The following is an 18,216-nucleotide window of genomic DNA, read 5'->3' as shown; positions in this document are numbered from 1 at the left end:
AATCTTGTGCACCCCCATTCTTAAAGCTTCCCAGTTCCTTTCAACATCTCTACTGCCAAAGACAAGGACACAGGAGGCCGGGTGGAGACCGAGGTTTCACAAGAAACTGATCTTTACTCAACAAAGTTCTACACAAGTGGAATCTCACGCCACCTCGGCGCCAATCCCCAGCACAGCACAGTAACAAATGGACAGACCCTGGAGCCCGCAGGAGGAAGAGTGAAGGGGAAGGAGGAACATGGGAGCAAGTGGGACTGTGGATCGAGGCCAGTCAGGGTCCACAGCCCAGGGCAGGGGAGGTTGAGAAGCTACAACTTCGTTGTGCAAAAATAAATTAAAATTAAATAGTTAAAAAAAAAAAAATAAGACAATGAACCAGACTCCCACTTCCCTGAAGGCAATTGGAGACCCTCATCCTGGGTGGAGGAGTTCCCAACCCATCAGCCAGCCAATCCAATCCACACACCCCAAGACCCAGCAGAGGATGCTCCAAAGAATTGGAATTACCAGGAAATTAAATGGTATTAAAATTTTTTTTTTCTTTTTTCTTTTTTACAAATGGCTTCCAGAGACCTGCTGGAGTTTCAAGGGGGAGGGGGAACCAGCTGAGTTTATGGAATGTGCACCAAGTGCCCCTTGGAATAGAGGCAGGGCCTGACCCTGTCTGAGAAGACACAGGACTATGATGGGGGTAGGGTCCAAGAACCCAGTGGGATGGAGCAGGCCCCAAGATGCAGGAATCATCAGACCCCCCCAAAACCCCTAAAGGGACCCCTAAAGTAAAAAGCAGGGGAGGAGAAAAAAGAAAACATTAGGGGGGCTGCAGGGCCCAGCTTCATTTCTAGGCCAACTCAGAATCACATTCCCTCTAGTTCTAGGGGATCCTCTCTCACGGTGACCACATCCCTGGCCAATCCCAGAAGGACCCCTAGAATCACTGCCCCAATCTGGCAGGCTCTTGGGGCCACTGGGAGCAGTGACGAACAGGAAGACTCAGGGCCTCACCACTCCTCCTCTAAGCCCTTGCTTTCCTTCTTGCTGGCAAAGCATAAGCTTTTGTCTCATCAACATCAATTAAATGCCCCGGCCCTTATTATAAAAACTTGGGCCTGGAACTTGAGGAGGGCTCTCTGGAGCACAGAGAAATAGACTGCCCTTTAAATGGACACGCTTATGGAGAGAGGCAGGGGTAGATGTCAGCCGCTCTGGCCACTGCAGCTCTCTTCCAGAAAAAGGCCCCGGCCCAGTGTCTTCATGTCACTGGAGCACAAGGGAGGGAGGAAGGGAGACCTCTGGCCAGCCCTAGCCACTCCTCTGGTCCCCACTCTTCTGGCCGGGATGAGACAAGGAGAGGGACATGGTGGCTGCGGCTGCCATAGAGCTGGCAGAAGTGTGCTGAGCAGGTCAAAGTGTGTGTGTGTGCTGACAGGGCAGCCCCAAGGTGGCCATCCTCTTATCCCACCCTGGGTTCCCAGCAAAGGACCCCAACCCACCCAGCCCTCCCCAATCATCATCAATTCTGGTAAAACGGCTGAAGCGTCTTAAACTCTAGATGCAGGTTACACGGAAGGCCTCATGGGTTAACTCAGGGGTTCACTAATTCTACTGTCTCCATGCAGTCAGGGAAATGGTGGGGCAGCTGACCCAGCCTAGCTGGCTGCAGCGCCCACACATGCGTGTAGCCACGTGTGTACGTGTGTGTACACACCTCTACAGGGACCCCCCCCTCCCCGCCTGCTTTCCCCCTGCCTCACCCTAAGCTGGATTCGGTCGGCGGTGTTGATTCTTCCCCCCCACATGGCTGGCCCATGTGGGCTGCCTGTGGTGACCCTACTTAGAGAAAGGGGCCCTTGCTGCCAAGAAGTCCCACCCCCCTCCCATTTGTAGGATGAGTGTGGTGGCCCCACCCACCTGCCCACCACTGCCGGCCACCCAGGCCAGGCATGGCAGGTAGATGGGCAGGAAAGGCATCTGGATTTGGGTCCCACTCACTCCTCCCTAACCCCCTCGACCAGGGCACGGCAACTTCTGGACGCGGTGTGCTCCCCAGCCACCCCTCCGATGACGACGCAGACAGAAACCTGCAGGGAGAGGAAGAATCAGGGCCTGTGCTCCCTCAGCCTGGATGACAGCACCTGCCCCTACATGCAGCCTCCTCACCGGCAGTCTCAATGCTCCTCTAGACCCCGTAGAAGGCAGCCAACCTCTCCTTGAGCAACGGCGGGAACTGCTCTGAGAACTGCTGCCAGTTTTCCTCTCCAACTTGGTCTTTGAAGCCATGGAGAATCTGCGGGCCGGGGAGGTGGGAGACGGACACCAGAACAGAGCAGATGAACTCAGCCTCTCCCCTCAGAGAGCCTTCCCCTGCCACCTCCTGGGACTACATCAGGGCAAAGCAGGAGCCTCACCTTATAAAACATGTCCCGAAGGTCATCCTTAGGGCTCACCCAGGAGGCTACAGCATCGCAGAAGAAAATAAAGTCCTGAAATGTGACGGATCCCATGTGAGGGGCCGCCCGAGCCCAGCCCCAGTGCCTTCCCTCAGAGCCCAGCCGCCCCAACCTGCACGACGCCCCCGGGGTTGACGCCTATCATCATGCAGATGCCTCGGAAGGCTGAGTCCTTCTCCTCATTGTCCCTGATGTTCCTGAGGGATGTGCACCTGTGGGGAAGGTGAGCAGGGGGGAATCAGCCGGCAGGGGTGGGGCAGGAGGGGCATCCATAGGAACAGTGGGTAGAGGGGCTGGGGTGGGCTTTGTGTCTATGGGGCATGGAGGAAGCAGGGGGTCAGAGGGTGATGGGGCTGGGACGTGCATCTGACGGTGAGCAGGGCTGGGTGGGCACAGGCAAGGGAACGGATTGGGCCTGTCCCACCCACTCTGCCGCCCGGCCCACCATACGGTAGGCCCCACACAGATGAGCACACACCAAGGCCGGATGAACTGCTGCAGCATGGGTGCCACCTCCTGTGGGCACACGTAGCCCAGGCGGCCGATGGTAATGGCTGGAATGGCAGAGGGACTCGTCAGGCGACCTGCAACCCCGAGTGGCCCCGGGACAGTACATGGGGGGGCCTCTGGCACCAGGCACCAAGCCCCGTCCCACGGGCCACAGGGGAATAGCTCCTGCCAGCCACCAGGGCCTGGAGCTCGGCCCCGCTTGGGTCTTCCCTGGAAGCCAGCATTAGCTTTCTTGCTTCACCTCCCAGAACCCCTTCCAGGTCCTTCCAGATACCTTCCCTGTTTCTTTCCCAAGGCCACTTAACTACACTCCCAGCCAAGAAGCCCACCTCCAGGAGGTGAGCAAGGGGGCGGCAGCAGCGAGACCTGGCACCCACCTGTATTTTCCAGCAGGGTCTTGGGTGTGTTGGGCCGGTTAATGATCTCCACCAGGTTGTTGAGGACCATCTGCACGTAGGGCTGCATCTCTGCCCCTGGGGGACCAGACAGTCAGAGCCACACACAGCCAACGCCACCCATGCCACCCACCGCAGTTGCATCTAGATACTGGCCAGGCACATCTAGTGACGGAGCAAAAAAACTTTAGCTGGTTCCTGGGCCAGGACCCATAGCCAACCAGAGGTAGATCCACACCCTCTAAACACCAGAAGCTTCCCTGGAGTCACTGATGAACACCAAGGTGAGGCCAGATGGCCAGCTCCTTTGCGGGGAGAGGGGAAGCTGCCAAAGTCTCCCTACCAATCCCTGTGGAACTGCATTTGGTGTGGGGAGGTGGCAAATTGTCCAATTAGAACAAGGCTCCTGTCCTGCCTCTTTACAGAAGCCAATCACAGATGGCCTTTCAGCCATTCGGCCCATCTCTGATGAAAATGCTCAGAGGTACCCACTTGCCCCTGGTCCATGGGAGCCTTCCTCAAGGAGCACCAGCACCCTCTCAAGGGGACCTGTCACTCAGAGCCAGGCTCTAGGCCAGGAACAGGTCAATGGGGAGGGGCAGAGCCTGCCCACCTGCAGGGCACTCACCCATCTGCATGCAGATCTCGCCAATGGCCCAGGTGGCATTGTTGCAGACAGAGATGAACTCAGGGTTCAGGTTGGTGCCCAGGATGGGCATGAACTCAGCTGGTGGGGAAAAGAGGGGTGTTGAGCAGGAGGACCCACAGGGTGAGCTCCCGGACCGGGCTGGGCGGGCCCCATCAGACAGTACGAACACATCCTAGTTCGGTCACAGTCCTCCCTGGTCATTGTTCCATCACTTGAGGCCAGGGCAGGGTTGTGAGGTGAAGATGAGATGGGTGTCGTACCAATACAGGGCTTGACATGGATGAAGCAGGCTTTGGTGAGGTCTCCCAGGAGGGCAAAGGAGCTCTGCCGAACTTCAGGCATCGAGTCCTGGGGGTCAGAGCAGGGTCAGCATGGCACGGCTCCCCTCCCCCCAACCAGCTGGGGTGCCAACTAATCCCTCAGCTCAGGGCAGCTAGGGGAGCAGTCCCAGGAACACAGCCTAACCCTTCCACTTCCCAGCACCAAGGCTGCGGGCCCCCACATACACCAGGGCTCAGGGGCCGTGTGAGCCAGTGCCTTGCTCAGGGCACTGCTGCAGAAGAAAGGGGCACATGTAACTGCTGATACATGGGCTGGGGGTGATGGGGAAGGGGCTGTGCTTTCACGTTTTCTATTTTATACTTCTAAGTTTTCTACATTGTTGCCTTGAAAATGAGTTTTTACTCATGTCTTAATCAAATGCCTTTTTAAAAGAATTATAAGTTTTTGTAATAGGCCCCCTTTCCCTGATGTCCTTGGGGACCCTGACCCCCCCCAGGGTGGCCCACACAGGCTGCTCGGTGTCATCACTGTGAGAGGTCTGCGAAGGGTGCCCACCCACCTGCATGCACTGGAACAGCAGTGTCATGATGTTGCTTCGGGCCACCAGTTGCTCCACGTGGCCACCCAGGCCCTCGGCCAGGCCGCTGAGCAGGTCTAGTGCCACGATCATAAAGTCCTTATCGGGAGCCTCGTACTGCTCAGGGTGCTGGGTATACATCTGGGCAGAGGGGTAGGCAGGAAGGTGAGGGCGGTAGGCCAGGGCTGGAGCAGCAGCAGAGGAGCGGGCAGATGGGTGCTCACCATGGCCTGGGCCAGTGTCTTCTGCACTAGGGTGACGCAGCGCTGGTAGACGGGCTCGCAGTAGGGCAGGAAGCCGCTCTGCAGGGCAGTGGCCACGGATGACAGACACTGGTGGGAGGAAGGCAGGAGAGGTGAACTTGGGTGGGTGGGGCAGGACTGTGGGAGGGAGCCTGAAGCCCACCCACCTCCAGCAGAGGAAAGAGGTCCTTGTCTTCATCCTTGAGCTCGTTCCACTTCTGGATGAGCGGAGGCATCAGCTTCTGGATGTATTCCTGGAGGGGGAGCAGGAAGTTGGGGCTCTCTGGGCAAAGATGGCAGTCTGGGAACCAACAGGGCTCCCTGTGACCCATAAGCATCTATTGCCTGAGCAATGAGGCCTGGCTCCCCACTGTGTCTCATGGGATCCTGCAAGCCCTGGCCATCCAGCCAGACCACCAGTTCTTCTCACCCATCCCAAGCCCCGCCCTATCCACCACTGCCCCTTCAGGAGCCTGGGTCAGCCTCCTGCTACCCGCAGGCCCCTGAGCTCCCAGCACAGCACTTACCATGCTGTTTCATAACTGTGTGTCTCCCCCACTAGACTGGGAAAGGGCGAGGGCAGGGGCCAGGGCTCTGTCTACCTGTCGAGGTCATGGCCATGTCCCTGGTGTGCAACACGGGGTCGCCGCCAGGTCCCTGGATGCCAGAGGTAAGCAGGGAATCGGGAAGAGGGAGGTGCTGTGGGGTCTCACCGGCTGGTTGAGATGGTGGCCCACAGAGTCAGCCAGGGTGCCGATGGCATCATAGAGGATGAGCAGGTTCTTATGCTGGTACTTGCCAAAGGCAAAGACAAGAGTGTCCAGGATATAGCTGAGGTAGGGCACCAGCTCTGTGCAGGCCTCCTCCTCCAGGGTGGCAAAGGCACTAGAAGGGGAGAAAGGGCTCAGTGGGCATCTACAGGTGGCGGCTGGGCCAGAAGCAGATAGAGCACCCGGGATCAGCCAGTACGAATACGTTAGAAATCAGCGAATATCAGAGGTAATGAGTGTCATCACTTCCCGGATGGCAGCCAGCGGCGCAGGGGGTAAGGACTGGGGGGCCAGGGGCCAGGGGTCACCTGCAGGCTGCCTCCTGTACCCTCTTGTTGCCATCTAGGATGCGCTTGAGCAGTTCTGTCATCAGAGGCTTGAGGTGCATGTCTGGCGGCTGGCTGACCACCCAGTGGGCGTAGCGACTCAGCGTCCAGCAGGCAATGGAACGAACCAGGGCCTTCTTGTCCGACAGGCACTGGATGAGGTGTGGGATCAGCTCGGGAAGATAGGGTACCATGCCCTGCATACAGCCTGTAAGGACAGCACAGGGACAATCCTGAGTCCAGTTGAGCCCAGCCACACCCACTCTTTAGGGGAGAGGATCATCCGAACCTGTCAGATGGGGAAACTGAGGCTCAGAGTTTAAATTAGCTCAGAGCCCTGAGCTAGTAGGTCAGTTGGTTAGAGCAGCGTCCTAATATGCCAAGGTTATGTGAGCCATCTCTCATCAGGGCACATACAAGAATCAACCAATTGCCCTAACCGGTTTGGCTCAGTGGATAGAGCGTCGGCCTGCAGACTGAAGGGTCCCAGGTTCGATTCTGGTCAAGGGCATGTACCTTAGTTGTGGGCACATCCCCAGTAGGCAGTGTGCAGGAGGCAGCTGATCAATGTTTCTAACTCTCTATCCCTCTCCCTTCCTCTCTGTAAAAAATCAAAATATATATTTTTTAAAAAAGAATCAACCAATGGCCCTGGGCTGTGACTCAGTGGTTAGAGTCAGTCAGTGCCCCAAAGATCATGGGTTCGATTCCTGATAAAGGACACATACCTGGATTGTAGGTTGAATTTCCAGCCCCAGTTGGGGCAGGTGCAGGAGGCAACCAATTGATGTGTCTCTCACATGGATGTTTCTTTCTCTCTCTCCACACCCTCTTTTCCTCCTTTCCTTCCTTCCACCCTTTCTAAAAATCAATGGAAAAATATCCTCAGATGAGGATTAACAACAAAAAAAATCAACCAATGAATGCATAAATCAGTGAGACAACAAAATCAATGTCTCTCTCTTCCTCTCTAAAGTCAGTGATGAAAAAAGTTTGAGTCAGTGAAAAGTAGGGTCAGGAGGGGAAGCCACAACAGGGCAAACCTTTCTTTGCCATCAGCTCCACCTCAACATGGTCACTCATTAATTCACAGATGACCGGGTTGCACTCACTCAGGCTTTGTGGGCAGTGACCACACAGGTTTCTTTTGAAACTTTTCCTGGATGTTTGTGATATTTCTTTCTCTATTTTCCATCTTCCTTTTTAAAAAAAACCATGAGTATGTCTTACATCAACATGAGACACACATCAATTGGTTGCCTTCCTCGCAAGCCCCTACCGACCACCAGGGATGGGAATAAAACCGAAACTCCTTGGTCCCCGAGCTGATGCTCTACCACTGAGGCAAACTGGCCAGGGCTATCTTTTTCTCTGAAGTTTTGTGGGTTTTTTTTATTGATTTCAGAGAGAGGAAGGGAGAGGGAGATAGAAACATCAATAATGAGAGATAATCATCGATCAGCTGCCTCCGGCACGACCCCTACTAGGGCTCGAGCCTATAACCTGGACATGTATGTACCTTGACCTCCTGGTTCATAGGTCGACACTCTTTTAATTTAGAGAACACAGATAATGGGGCACCCCCTAATAACCTAAGACAAGAGGCCCTTTCTTACTGGCTTAACGTTAGCTCCTCCAGTTCTTCTCCATGAATATGTAGAATACCTAATGTGAGGGAACCTCTCCCTAGATAAATTCTGAAAGCTCTCCAGGGTGAGGGCTCCTGAGCTTATCTTAATTTTTTAAAATTTTTATTAATTTCAGAGAGGAAGGGAGAGGGAGATATAGATAGAAATATCAATGATAAGAGAATCATTGATCAGCTGCCTCCTACGTGCGCCCACTGGGGATCCAGTGCGCAACCTGGGCACGTGCCCTTGACTGGAACCGAACCCAGGCCCTTCAGTCCGCAGGCTGATGCACTATCCACTCTGTCTGGAGAGGCTGAGCAGGCCTCGGGAGGGAACTCAGGGATGAGGTCCATCACCACTCTCTGCCCCCAGGCAGCTCCGCCTAGGCCAGCCCGTCTCATGCTAGCACAAGGGTCAGAGTTCAGGCAGTCAGGACAGCCAGGGCACTCACCTTCAGCGATAGCGCCCAGCACTAGGATGCCCGACTCCTTGACGACCCATTCAGGGTGAAAGAGGAGGCCCTTGAGCAGGGGAAGGAGGTGGGGCAATAGTTCCTCCCGGAAGACATTGGCCAAGACATCCAGTGCAGCCGCCGAGCACTTTCCTGAGACAGAAGGGAATTGTGGGGGGGGGGGAGGCAGGCTCAGGGAAGCCCATCAGGCAGGGCCTCCTCCACCATACCCCCAGGTCAGAGATCACGATTAGGATGATCTTCACGATCTGCTCCAAGTAAGTTTCTCCTCACCTTCCAGCCCCACCACCCCGCCACCCCTCCTGCCGGGCCACGCACTCAGATTCCAGTCCGATAAAGCATCGTCGTCATCGTCGTCCTCAGCATCCTCAGAGCCGTCAGGCCTCTCGGCCTCGTGGGGCAGTGTCACAGTGCGCGACTTGTGGAAGCGGGGCTTAATGTCCTGCTCGCTGTCGGGGACTGCCTCGTCCTCTTCCACATCTCCCTGTGGGCCAGACAAACCACTAAGCACCACCAGAGCCCCAGCCCCAACCCCCACCGCCCTCACCCACCTGCCTGTGCCCGGTGGTCAGCCCAGCTGACCTTGAGCAGGATAATGTCGATTTCCGAGTACTTCATCCCATTCACCAGGATAGGGATCAACCTGTTGGGAGAGAGGCTATTCACTGGGAGGCAGGGTGCCCTGGGGGGATTGAAAGCCTGGGCAAGAGGAAAGCAGAGGTACAGACGGGAGTGTCAAAGGCAGACTGTAGAGCGCACAGTGATTCTGCTGGCCCCACATCCCTTCATTTCCCTTAATGGGAGCTACCCACTGTGACAGGCACAGAGCTGACACCACTCCTGGCTCCACAGGAAGGCTCTTGACCCAGACCTGGACACCGCTGAATACACTGAGCTTAGAACAGTGCCTGACCCCTAGTTCTCCTAAGGCAGGGACATGTGGCCCAGTCACCAGGAACTTCCCTGGGATGGGGCCAGGTGAGGGGAGCAAACAGGCAAGGCAGCCAGCCCATCCACTGGCGCCCATGTACCTTGGGATTGGAAACTGTGATTAGTCTTCGCTGACTTGGGGATAGGTGAGTGATCCAAGCTGACCCTAGGAGTTTTGCTGGAGATACTGGTCAAGAGGGAATTCTTTTTCAGAGGTTCCTAAGCTGTAAAGCTGTAGAAGGCCACAGCCAGGAGGGAAGGTCATGCCTGAGAACAAAGCCAATGGAGAGGAAGTAGATCTCAGACTAGACAGATGCCTTTCACATCCTTTGAGCACCTGGACCCAACTATGCCTAAAGCTCTCTTGACTTCTCATTTATTCCATCTATAACTTAACTAACTTTTAAGTCACTAAAGCTACATTCGTATCCTCCAAAATATATGCAGGCACCCAGCGAGTGTTGCCCAGTGGTTAAGTATCGACCTATAATTCCTGATCAGGGCACATGCCTGGGTTGTGGGCTGGATCCCAAGTAGGGGACAAGCAGGAGGCAGCCAATCAGTGATTCGCTTTCATCATTGATACTTCTCTCTCTCCCGCTTCCTTCCCCTCTGAAATCAATAAAAACTGAACAAAAGTGTGTGCAGGTATAGAAAGTAAGCTGAAACAGGAAAGGTGGAGGCTGGGGTGGGACAGCACACAGGAGAGACACTCACTGGACCAGGTGGGAGGCCAGGACGTCCTTGCAGATGGGCTGTTCGGCCAGCGTCAGCCAGAACTCACAGGCCTCAAGGGCCACATTCTCGTCATGGTCCTGGGTCCTCTGCAGCATATACTAGGGGAGTGGAGTGAGAAAAGCTGAAGGCCCTGCCCAGCTGGGGGTGATACCTGCTGTGCCCCCAGCCCCACAGCACCCACCCAGGCTGGCCTGGGTGTGCACACCTGGATGATGCTATGCATGTGGGGGATAAGCCTGTCGATTCGCACTTCCAGCAGCATCACCAGGGCACGGCACACATTCTTCCGCACCTCAGGGTCATCGTCCACAGCCAGGGCAAACAGGTGCTGCAGGGAGGGGAGGGTCAGCCACAGCAGGGACCCTGGCCCTCACCCTGCTCACCCCCAGCCTGGTAGCCCACCTCAATGAAAGTGTCAATATTGTCCATCAGTGCCTGGGCCCGGTCCATGATGAACTGGTTCACACAGGCGATGGCATGGGACCTGGCAGGGAGTGGGCATGTGGGTCACCCCCGCCCTGCCTACTCCAGGCCCCCTGCAGACCCCTGGGGAGCTGCACCCACCGGATCTTGGGGCTGCAGTGCTTGAAGAACTGCAGGAACTTGGGGATCATGATGTTGAGGGGCCTGTTGAGGGCATCGCTATCCAGGAGCTCAGACGAGTCTTCACAGATCTTCTGCAGGGCGCCAAAGGCTCCCTGAATAGTGAGGAACATACATGGATGCGGGTCTAGGTCCAGTCCTGGTTCCCACTTGGGGGCAGGGGGTGGGGGGCCATGGCCCATGGCCTACCTCACATGTGTTGTAATCCTCCGAGTTGAGCAGGTTGCACAGCTGGGGCAGCAGCTCAGGCCACATCTGCAGCTCACCCTTGGAAGCGATGGTGGTGATGAGAATGCCTGGGCAGCCAGGAAAGGACGCTGCCTCAGGCTGGGTGCAGGTGGGCTTGCTCGGCACCCCAGTTCTCCCTGCCACTCTTAGGATGCTCTCCCTGTGAGCCCCACACACCTTTTGAGATCCTCTGAGCCTTACTGTAAATCAGCTCAGTTCCAGGTCTCGGGATGCAGCACAGTACTAAATACAAAGTCCCTGCCCACAGGAGCTGTCTGTCTAGTGAGGGAAGCTGCTAGGTCAACATAAACCTGCAAAAAACTGGGAGGCTATATGCCAAGAGCTAAAGGGGGAAATAAAGTAGAGAAGATGGCTAGCAAGGGCTGAGGACGAGGGTAGCAACTTAAAACTGGGTGTCCAGAGCCTCCTCCAAGTGACATCTTGATATCTGAGCAAAGGCCTGAAGGAAATGAGGGAGCAGCATCCGGGTCCCTGGGTAAAGAGCATCCCAGGCAGAGAATGGCAGGTGCAAAGGCCTGAGGGCAGGGACATGCCTGGAGAGATTACAGATGGATAAGGAACCACAGGGCCTGAGCAGAAGGAGGTGAGGGCTGGGAGGGGCAGGGCCAAGAGGGCCACATGGCCTCTTGAGACCTTGTACTGCTTACTGGAAACCCAAGTACAACCTGCAGTAGGCATCTGAATGAAGGATGAAGGCAGTACAGGGGTTTGGCAGCTGGGCTGAACGTGAGTGATGTCAGTGCAGAGATAATATTTAAAGCCAGGAGGTGGCAGTCTTTCCTAGGGGAAGCTGCTGCCAGTGCCAACACTCCAGATGACCCTGGCTTACAGCTCTGCTAGTAAAGGAGCTCCCTGAGGTAGACTGTGAATGCAGTCGCAGTCCCATCCCTGTCTGTGTGACGTTGGCCACATCACCTAACCTTTCTGTGCCTCAATGGGAACAAAGTCCATCAGCCTACCAGGGCTACTGGGAAACTTCAGTGACGTAAATCAAGTATCCAGAGCAGAGCCTGACACCCAGAATGCACTTGGTGAATTCAGATCCTTCTGCTGGCATGTGGGGAGTGAGGGTGCATTGCTGGCGCTATGAGTCTCTTAACAAAAGCCAGGGCTGATCTTGTGGTAGGCCCCAGCATCTATCTCCAATTTTACACTATTTTTCTGTCTTTATTTCATTTTAAGACTACCTTCCCTTAGGGCAGTGGTTCTCAACCTTCCTAATGCCGCGACCCTTTAATACAGTTCCTCATGTTGTGGTGACCCCCAATTTCACTGTTACAAACTGAACATAATTAAAGCATAGTGATTAATCACAAAAACAATATGTAATTATACATGTGTTTTCCGGTGGTCTTAGGCGACCCCTGTGAAAGTCGTTTGACCTTGGGGGTCGCGACCCACAGGTTGAGAACTGCTGCCTTAGGGTAAGCGCATCTGTCTTTTCACTTAAAATAGTTACATACAACACCTTTTTAAAAGCAAGTTTTAAGAGTTGACAAAGATTTTAAAGAAACAAAAATGTAAGTCATTATATGTCAACTAACCTCAATAAACTGAGGGGGGGGGGTGTAAGTCAGTAACAAATAGTAGGGATGTATTTATCAATAGTAAAAAGGCTTAAGATAGCCAAAGCCGGTTTGGCTCAGTGGATAGAGCATCGGCCTGCGGACTGAAGGGTCCCAGGTTCAATTCCGGTCAAGGGTATGTACCTGGGTTGCGGGCACATCCCCAGTGGGAGATGTGCAGGAGGCAGCTGATCGATGTTTCTCTCTCATCGATGTTTCTAACTCTCTATCTCTCTCCCTTCCTCTCTGTAAAAAATCAATAAAATATATATTAAAAAAAAAAAAAAAGGCTTAAGATAAACTGCTCGAAAATTGTGGTCATCCTTCTGTTAACTCCCTCAGGCAGCCTTCCAGGAATCAGGAAGTCTCCAAGGCAAAGCTAACTCATTAATGACAGGAAGCTCCACAAGGGTAGGGAGCTCTGATTTTAATCTGCTGAGCCCTCAGGACCTAACACAAAATTCTGGGCATTGGGTGACTGCCTCCGAAGCAAGAATGGCTATTTCAGGAAGGAGTGGTTCAGAGCATGGACCTGCACTGGTCACTCCTGAGCTCTGCTACTTACCAGACAAGTCCCTCAACCTCTCTGTGCCTCAGTTTCCTTATCTGCAAAATAGCAGTAGTAATAACTCTACCACCCATGGTGAATCAATAGCCTTAACATTTTGAGATGCTTCCTGGCTGAGAGGAAGGGCTCAGGGCGCCATCACAGGCTGGCTCCTGCTGCCCCCACCCCCTTACCTATGGTGGCTCGGATGAGGGACGAGGCATCGCCGATGTTGTTCAGACACTCCTGCTTGATGAAGTCCGCCACGGGCGGCGGGAAGCTCTGGTAATGCGCCTTCACATTGTTCTTGAGGATGAGGCCACTGAGAGAGCGAGTAGGCTCATCTGGGGATGAGAGCTGCGGCTCAGGGGACCACAGGGGAGCGAGTGGGGGTCTAGCCTGCAGGGCGGGGCATCGAGGGCCTCATACCTTCTGACTTGAGTCTGGTCAGGACGAAGATCAGGTAGTTGTTGAAGTCGGGAAACTGGTTCAGTTGTTTGAGTTTCTGTCAGGTTGTTAAGGGACTTGGGAGACAAGGGCCTTCCCCCTACCATGTAGCTGACAGTACCTCTGACCTCTGGGACCAGGCAGCCACCTGTCAATCCCCATGCCTACAACAATGCAGTATTTCAGGCATGTCAAACTCACCCAGGAGGTGAGGGAGCATCCCTGAGCTCCCCAGCACTCTCGAAGACCTGGCCAGAGCAGGTAAGGACTAGCAGACCTGGCTCTGTGTGAAGATGGCAGCTGCTACTCAGCTCTGCTTACCAGCAATCCAATGTTGTCTGCTTTAAAAAAAAAAAAAAAAAAAAAAAGGAATCCGAGCCCTGGCCAGTGTGGCTCGGAAGTGAGAGCGTTGCCCTAGCTGGTTTGGCTCAGTGGATAGAGCATCAGCCTGTAGACTGAAGGGTCCCGGGTTCGATTCCTGTCAAGAGCACATGCCTGGGTTCCAGGCTCGAACCACACTAGGAGGCGTGCAGGAGGCAGCCGATCAATGATGCTCTCTCATCGCTGATGTTTCTCTCTCTCTCTCTCAAATCAGTAAAAATATATGGGGAAAAAAAAAGAAGTGAGAGCATGTTTGCCAGCACACAGACGGGTTTGATTCCCAGTCAAGGGCATATACATGGATTGTAAGGTTTGATCCCCACCCTGGTGAGGGAGGCAACCAATCACTCTCTCTCTCAACTTCCTCCCTCCCCCCCTTTCACTCTCTCCAAAAATCAATGGAAAAATATCCTTAGGTGAGTATAACAACAACAAAAAAGGAAACTTGCGAATGGTTTAAGTATTTTAAGTTTAAGTATGTATAGGCCCGGTTGGCATGGCTCAGTGGTTGAGTGTCGACCTATAAACCAGGTCATGGTTCGATTCCTAGTCAGGACATGGAGGAGGCAGGCTCTCTCCAGTGGGGGACATGCAGGAGGCAGGCATTCAATGGTTCTCTCTCATCATTGATGTTTCTCTCTCTCCCCCTCCCTCTCTGAAATCAATAAAAATATATTTTTTTAAGTTTAATTATTTTAAAAAGTATTTTGAACAACCAATCGAAAAAATTTTTTAACCATGAACCTAAACAAAAGTTGAATCCCAACTAGAGGTGTCATTCCCCCAGCCCCAGAGTCACATTTCTTCTGGAAATGGGACCCAAAAATTCTAACCCTTAATTCTCTGCCAAGGGATTAGGGGATGGGCCCCATCCTCTGTGGCCTTCAGGGGATGCAGATGTCTGCCCAGTTCCCCCAGGCCCAGAAGGAAGGATACATCCTGCACGATTCGCTGAGTGGCTGTATTGGGTGACTGCGAGTCTTTAAGCAGCTGTAGGACCTGCTGCAGACCCTGCTCGTCTGGCTGCCAGTCCATGGTGCAAGGCAAGCTGCAGGGATAGGAGCTAGGGTCAGGGCTCGGTCACCGGGGCTCTGTGTGAGATGGGACTGAGACCCAGAGAGTTGGCAGCGGAAGTGTAATCAGAGGAGTGCTGCTGCCAATTCAGCCTGGACCAATTCAGAGCATGGACCTGCACTGGTCACTCCTGAGCTCTGCTACTTACCAGACAAGTCCCTCAACCTCTCTGTACCTCAGTTTCCTTATCTGCAAAATGGCAGTAGTAATAGTTCTACCACCCATGGTGAATCAATAGCCTTAACATTTTGAGATGCTTCCAGGCTGAGAGGAAGGGCTCAGGGCGCCATCACAGGCTGGCTCCTGCTGCCCCCACCCCCTTACCTATGGTGGCTCGGTTGAGGGATGAGGCATCGCCCTAAGTGGGGGGGGGGGGGGGGGGGGATGTCCCAGCAATCTGCACCATTCACGGTGGCACAGTAGCCAGCATGGGAGAACAGGCAGGGAGAGGTGGAAATGGGCCATGGGAGGCAGTGGCTGGGCCCGGTGGAGGTGGATCATCATCTGGCGGCAGAGCCTGGGGGGGTGGGAGGGGGGCGTTCTGCAGCCCCTGGCTGCAGGCCCTAAGGTTTCGAGGGCCCAGCCACTTCTCCAACCAGGTACCCTGCCCCAGACCTCGATAACCTCTGGCCCCCGTGGTCTCCCCAGTGCAAGCAGATCCCCCTTCTCCCGAAATTGAGACCTCAAGCTCCGCCACATCCTCTGCCGAGGCCTGGGGGTCTGGTCCCTGAGCCTCCCTAGGTGCACCATCCCAAGGCGTTCCGATATTCATGATCCCTGCCGCCTCCCCTAATCCAGCTCAGCCGGATACAGACTCCCGTTTCAGGCCTAGCTGGACCAGCGATTCCCCTTAATCAGGCCGCTTGCCTCTCCGAGAGAGAGAGCCAGTCAAGGATGCCCACCCTGCGACAGAAGCAGATAGGTCCCTGTCCCTTTCCCCCAAGTAGGTCTGGCCAAGCCTGTCCCCCATTCCCGCCCTCCGCCCCGGTCAGCAGCATCTCCTGCTGACGGATCTCCGCTGCTTCCCCCCATCAAGTTTGGACAAGCCCCCACACCATCTCCAGCCGGAAACCCCCTTCGTCGATCCCTGCGGATTCCCCCCAATTAGGCCGAACCACCCCTGGGGCACTCCCCCCAACGGATCCAGAAAAGCCCTCTAGGCCGAAGTCTGACGACCCTCCTCATCAGAACCCAAAAGAGCCCCCAACTTTTCAATGCGGCCTCTCCCAAGGAGACCCAACCAAGCCCCACCGAAGAGCACCCCCACCCGGCACACACCCGATCCAAGCGACGTCCCCCAATCAGATGATCTCCAGCCCGACCCTAGGCGCCCCACTGGCCGGATTCTCTCGGCACCAAGAGCGGACCGGGCTCCGAGGCCCCACCCCCTAAGCCCGGCTCGGTTTCCCCCTCCCCCCCCACCCGTTCCTGCTGCCTCGAGAATCGGGCCCAACCCGAGAACCCAAGGTTCGCGGCCTTTACGGGTCAGGCACGGCCCTGACGCCCGGGCAGCACGCGGCACAGGCACAGACCCTGACGGGGGTCAACGCCAGGTGGAGCCGAGCAGGTCCGGTTCCGGGTGAGGCCCACTTACCCGGCCCGAGGCAGCAGCGGCGGCGCCTTGTGCTGCGGCTTCTCGTGAGACTCGCGCGGAAGGAGGGAGCCAAAGCGAGGGAATTAAAAAAAAAAAAAAAAAAAAAAAAAAGAACCACACACTCATACATACACAAACGCGGCCCCACATGAGCCGCGGCGGCTCCCGTACGCCGTTCAAATTGGCCCAACCACGCCAATCGGAAGCAGCAGCGGTCGCACGTGGCCATACACCCGGGAGACCCAGGCCCCGCCGAGATGGGTCACGTGACCGAAGAGTGAGCGCCTCTCTTGGCCTCTCTGGCCGGCCGGTCCTCCCATCGTCTCGTCTTCCTCAGCGGCTCTCACGTGGAAGCTCCAGCTAAGTTTGGCGGAACCTGGGACTTGGGCCGTGCAGTGGACACCGGGACCGCTCCGCCAGAGCCAGCTGCGGTGCCGGTCACCCCCTCTGAGAATTTAACTGCCTCCCTCCCCCCATCCAGAGGGTACTTGGTAGGAGTACAGTCTGTGTGCTCCAGTTGAGAGTCGAGGGAACAGCCGCGTGTGGACTTTATACCCCAGAGACCAAAAAAAAAAAAAAGCCAGACAAAGGGAGTGCCGGAGACAGGCTCATCTACCGAAGCCTCTGCTACATTTTACGTTATATACTTCCCAGATTAAATTCCAGTTTAACAATTTTTACAGGGATATGAAAAAAACAAGGATGTAAAATTTTTAATGAAATGACCTAATAAAATAAACACTGGAGCAAAAACGCCCTAATCCCTTTCCCCACTTGAAGCTGAATGAAGTGGAACGGCCCAGGAAATTTAGGCGAGAGCAGGGTCATAAAGAAAGCATTTTTGTGATCTTTGCGCCGCCGTAGGACAAAGTGGGGCCCGCTTCCTCTTACGAGCAGGAAAGAGCTGGAGACCCAGTGCTCTGAGGACAACCCAGCCCTGCCCTGAGAGACTTCTTGGCCTCAGGAGAGGCACAAGGTCAATTTTTGCCCCAGCCTGGAGGAAGGGGATCGGTTTCTCAGCCCACTTTCCGTTGACAAAGTCAGTCTTGGTTCCGTTCATTCATGAAAAACAGGTGTTTAAGACCCCTCTTGCTGAGCACCGGCTTGAGAAAAGTGGGCAGGCGCCGAGCTCCACCCGACAGTCGAGTTCCCTGAAGCAGCCTGGATGCCCACCATAGCGGGCAGAATTGGACAGACATCCGACCGGAGAGACACGTGCGAGAAGCCGCTGCCTACGCATGCGCAGTGGCCTTTCGCGCCCGCACTTATCTGGACTACAATTCCCTCCTGGCACCCGCGGCTATGGCTCTAGCTGAGACTCAGAGCCTGGGGATTTGTAGAGCCCTGGAGGTGGGCGTTAAACAGAAGAAAGGGTGAGGTTGAATTTGAAGGGCTGGCACTATGTATATAGGTTTCCGGAAAGTTTATGAACGGTGGGAATTTTTTGCTCAGGGTTGGGGATTGCCCCAGATAAGGGTCAGGTGGGGAGCGAGTTAGAGATGCAGGAGAGAATTTGTTAGGGTTCACCTCCCTTTTAACTCGTAAAGTTTCCAGCGACTCTGCACAAGCCTCGGGAGAGTGGGGATGGGGCAGAATAAAGTGGCCCCTGCTACCTGTATGGCCCACAGTCCTGGTAAGTTTCCTCCCCCCAGCTGGTGGATTTGAGTACTGAATTGGGACTCCTCACCCCATTTCTTAAGCACCTACTACTGCCTGTAAGGCAGTTTCTAAATGTAATTCTCACAACAGCCATGTGCATGGCAAACTTACTTCATCTAGAAGCT

The 18,216-nt window shown here is 54.8% G+C and overlaps 1 protein-coding gene and 1 non-coding gene across 8 annotated transcripts; both read right to left on the bottom strand.

Moving 5' to 3' along the window:
* Window positions 1-94: 94 nt before the first annotated feature.
* On the bottom strand, window positions 95-16,588 carry TNPO2 (transportin 2). 7 transcript variants are annotated; one of them, XM_036302709.1, is made up of 25 exons: window positions 16,565-16,588; window positions 14,701-14,812; window positions 13,366-13,441; window positions 13,131-13,280; window positions 10,765-10,871; window positions 10,537-10,670; window positions 10,375-10,456; window positions 10,178-10,300; window positions 9,952-10,070; window positions 8,887-8,947; window positions 8,623-8,788; window positions 8,284-8,436; window positions 6,184-6,409; window positions 5,819-5,990; window positions 5,273-5,359; window positions 5,088-5,195; window positions 4,846-5,004; window positions 4,265-4,352; window positions 3,984-4,082; window positions 3,338-3,433; window positions 2,929-3,034; window positions 2,563-2,662; window positions 2,409-2,483; window positions 2,161-2,287; window positions 95-2,081 (listed from the first exon to the last, which is right to left on the bottom strand). In XM_036302709.1, the coding sequence occupies exons 2-24, from the start codon at window positions 14,797-14,799 to the stop codon at window positions 2,180-2,182; spliced, it is 2,694 nt and encodes an 897-aa protein (XP_036158602.1). In that variant the 5' UTR covers window positions 14,800-14,812; window positions 16,565-16,588; the 3' UTR covers window positions 95-2,081; window positions 2,161-2,179. The 7 variants fall into 7 exon arrangements, with proteins under 7 accessions (XP_036158602.1, XP_036158600.1, XP_036158603.1 ...); XM_036302707.1 differs by lacking the exon at window positions 16,565-16,588 and adding an exon at window positions 16,433-16,543; XM_036302710.1 differs by lacking the exon at window positions 16,565-16,588 and adding an exon at window positions 16,433-16,543 and having other exon boundaries at window positions 2,929-3,004.
* Window positions 6,059-6,127, bottom strand: LOC118652671. Its single transcript, XR_004966678.1, has one exon. It is a non-coding gene; the product is annotated as a small nucleolar RNA SNORD41 (small nucleolar RNA).
* Window positions 16,589-18,216: the final 1,628 nt, after the last annotated feature.

This window comes from Myotis myotis, unplaced genomic scaffold (genome assembly GCF_014108235.1).
Source record: "Myotis myotis isolate mMyoMyo1 unplaced genomic scaffold, mMyoMyo1.p scaffold_m19_p_32, whole genome shotgun sequence".
Taxonomy (NCBI): Eukaryota; Metazoa; Chordata; class Mammalia; order Chiroptera; family Vespertilionidae; genus Myotis; species Myotis myotis.
Note: the sequence above shows the minus strand (reverse complement) of the source record. Positions and strands in the feature narration are given on the sequence as shown.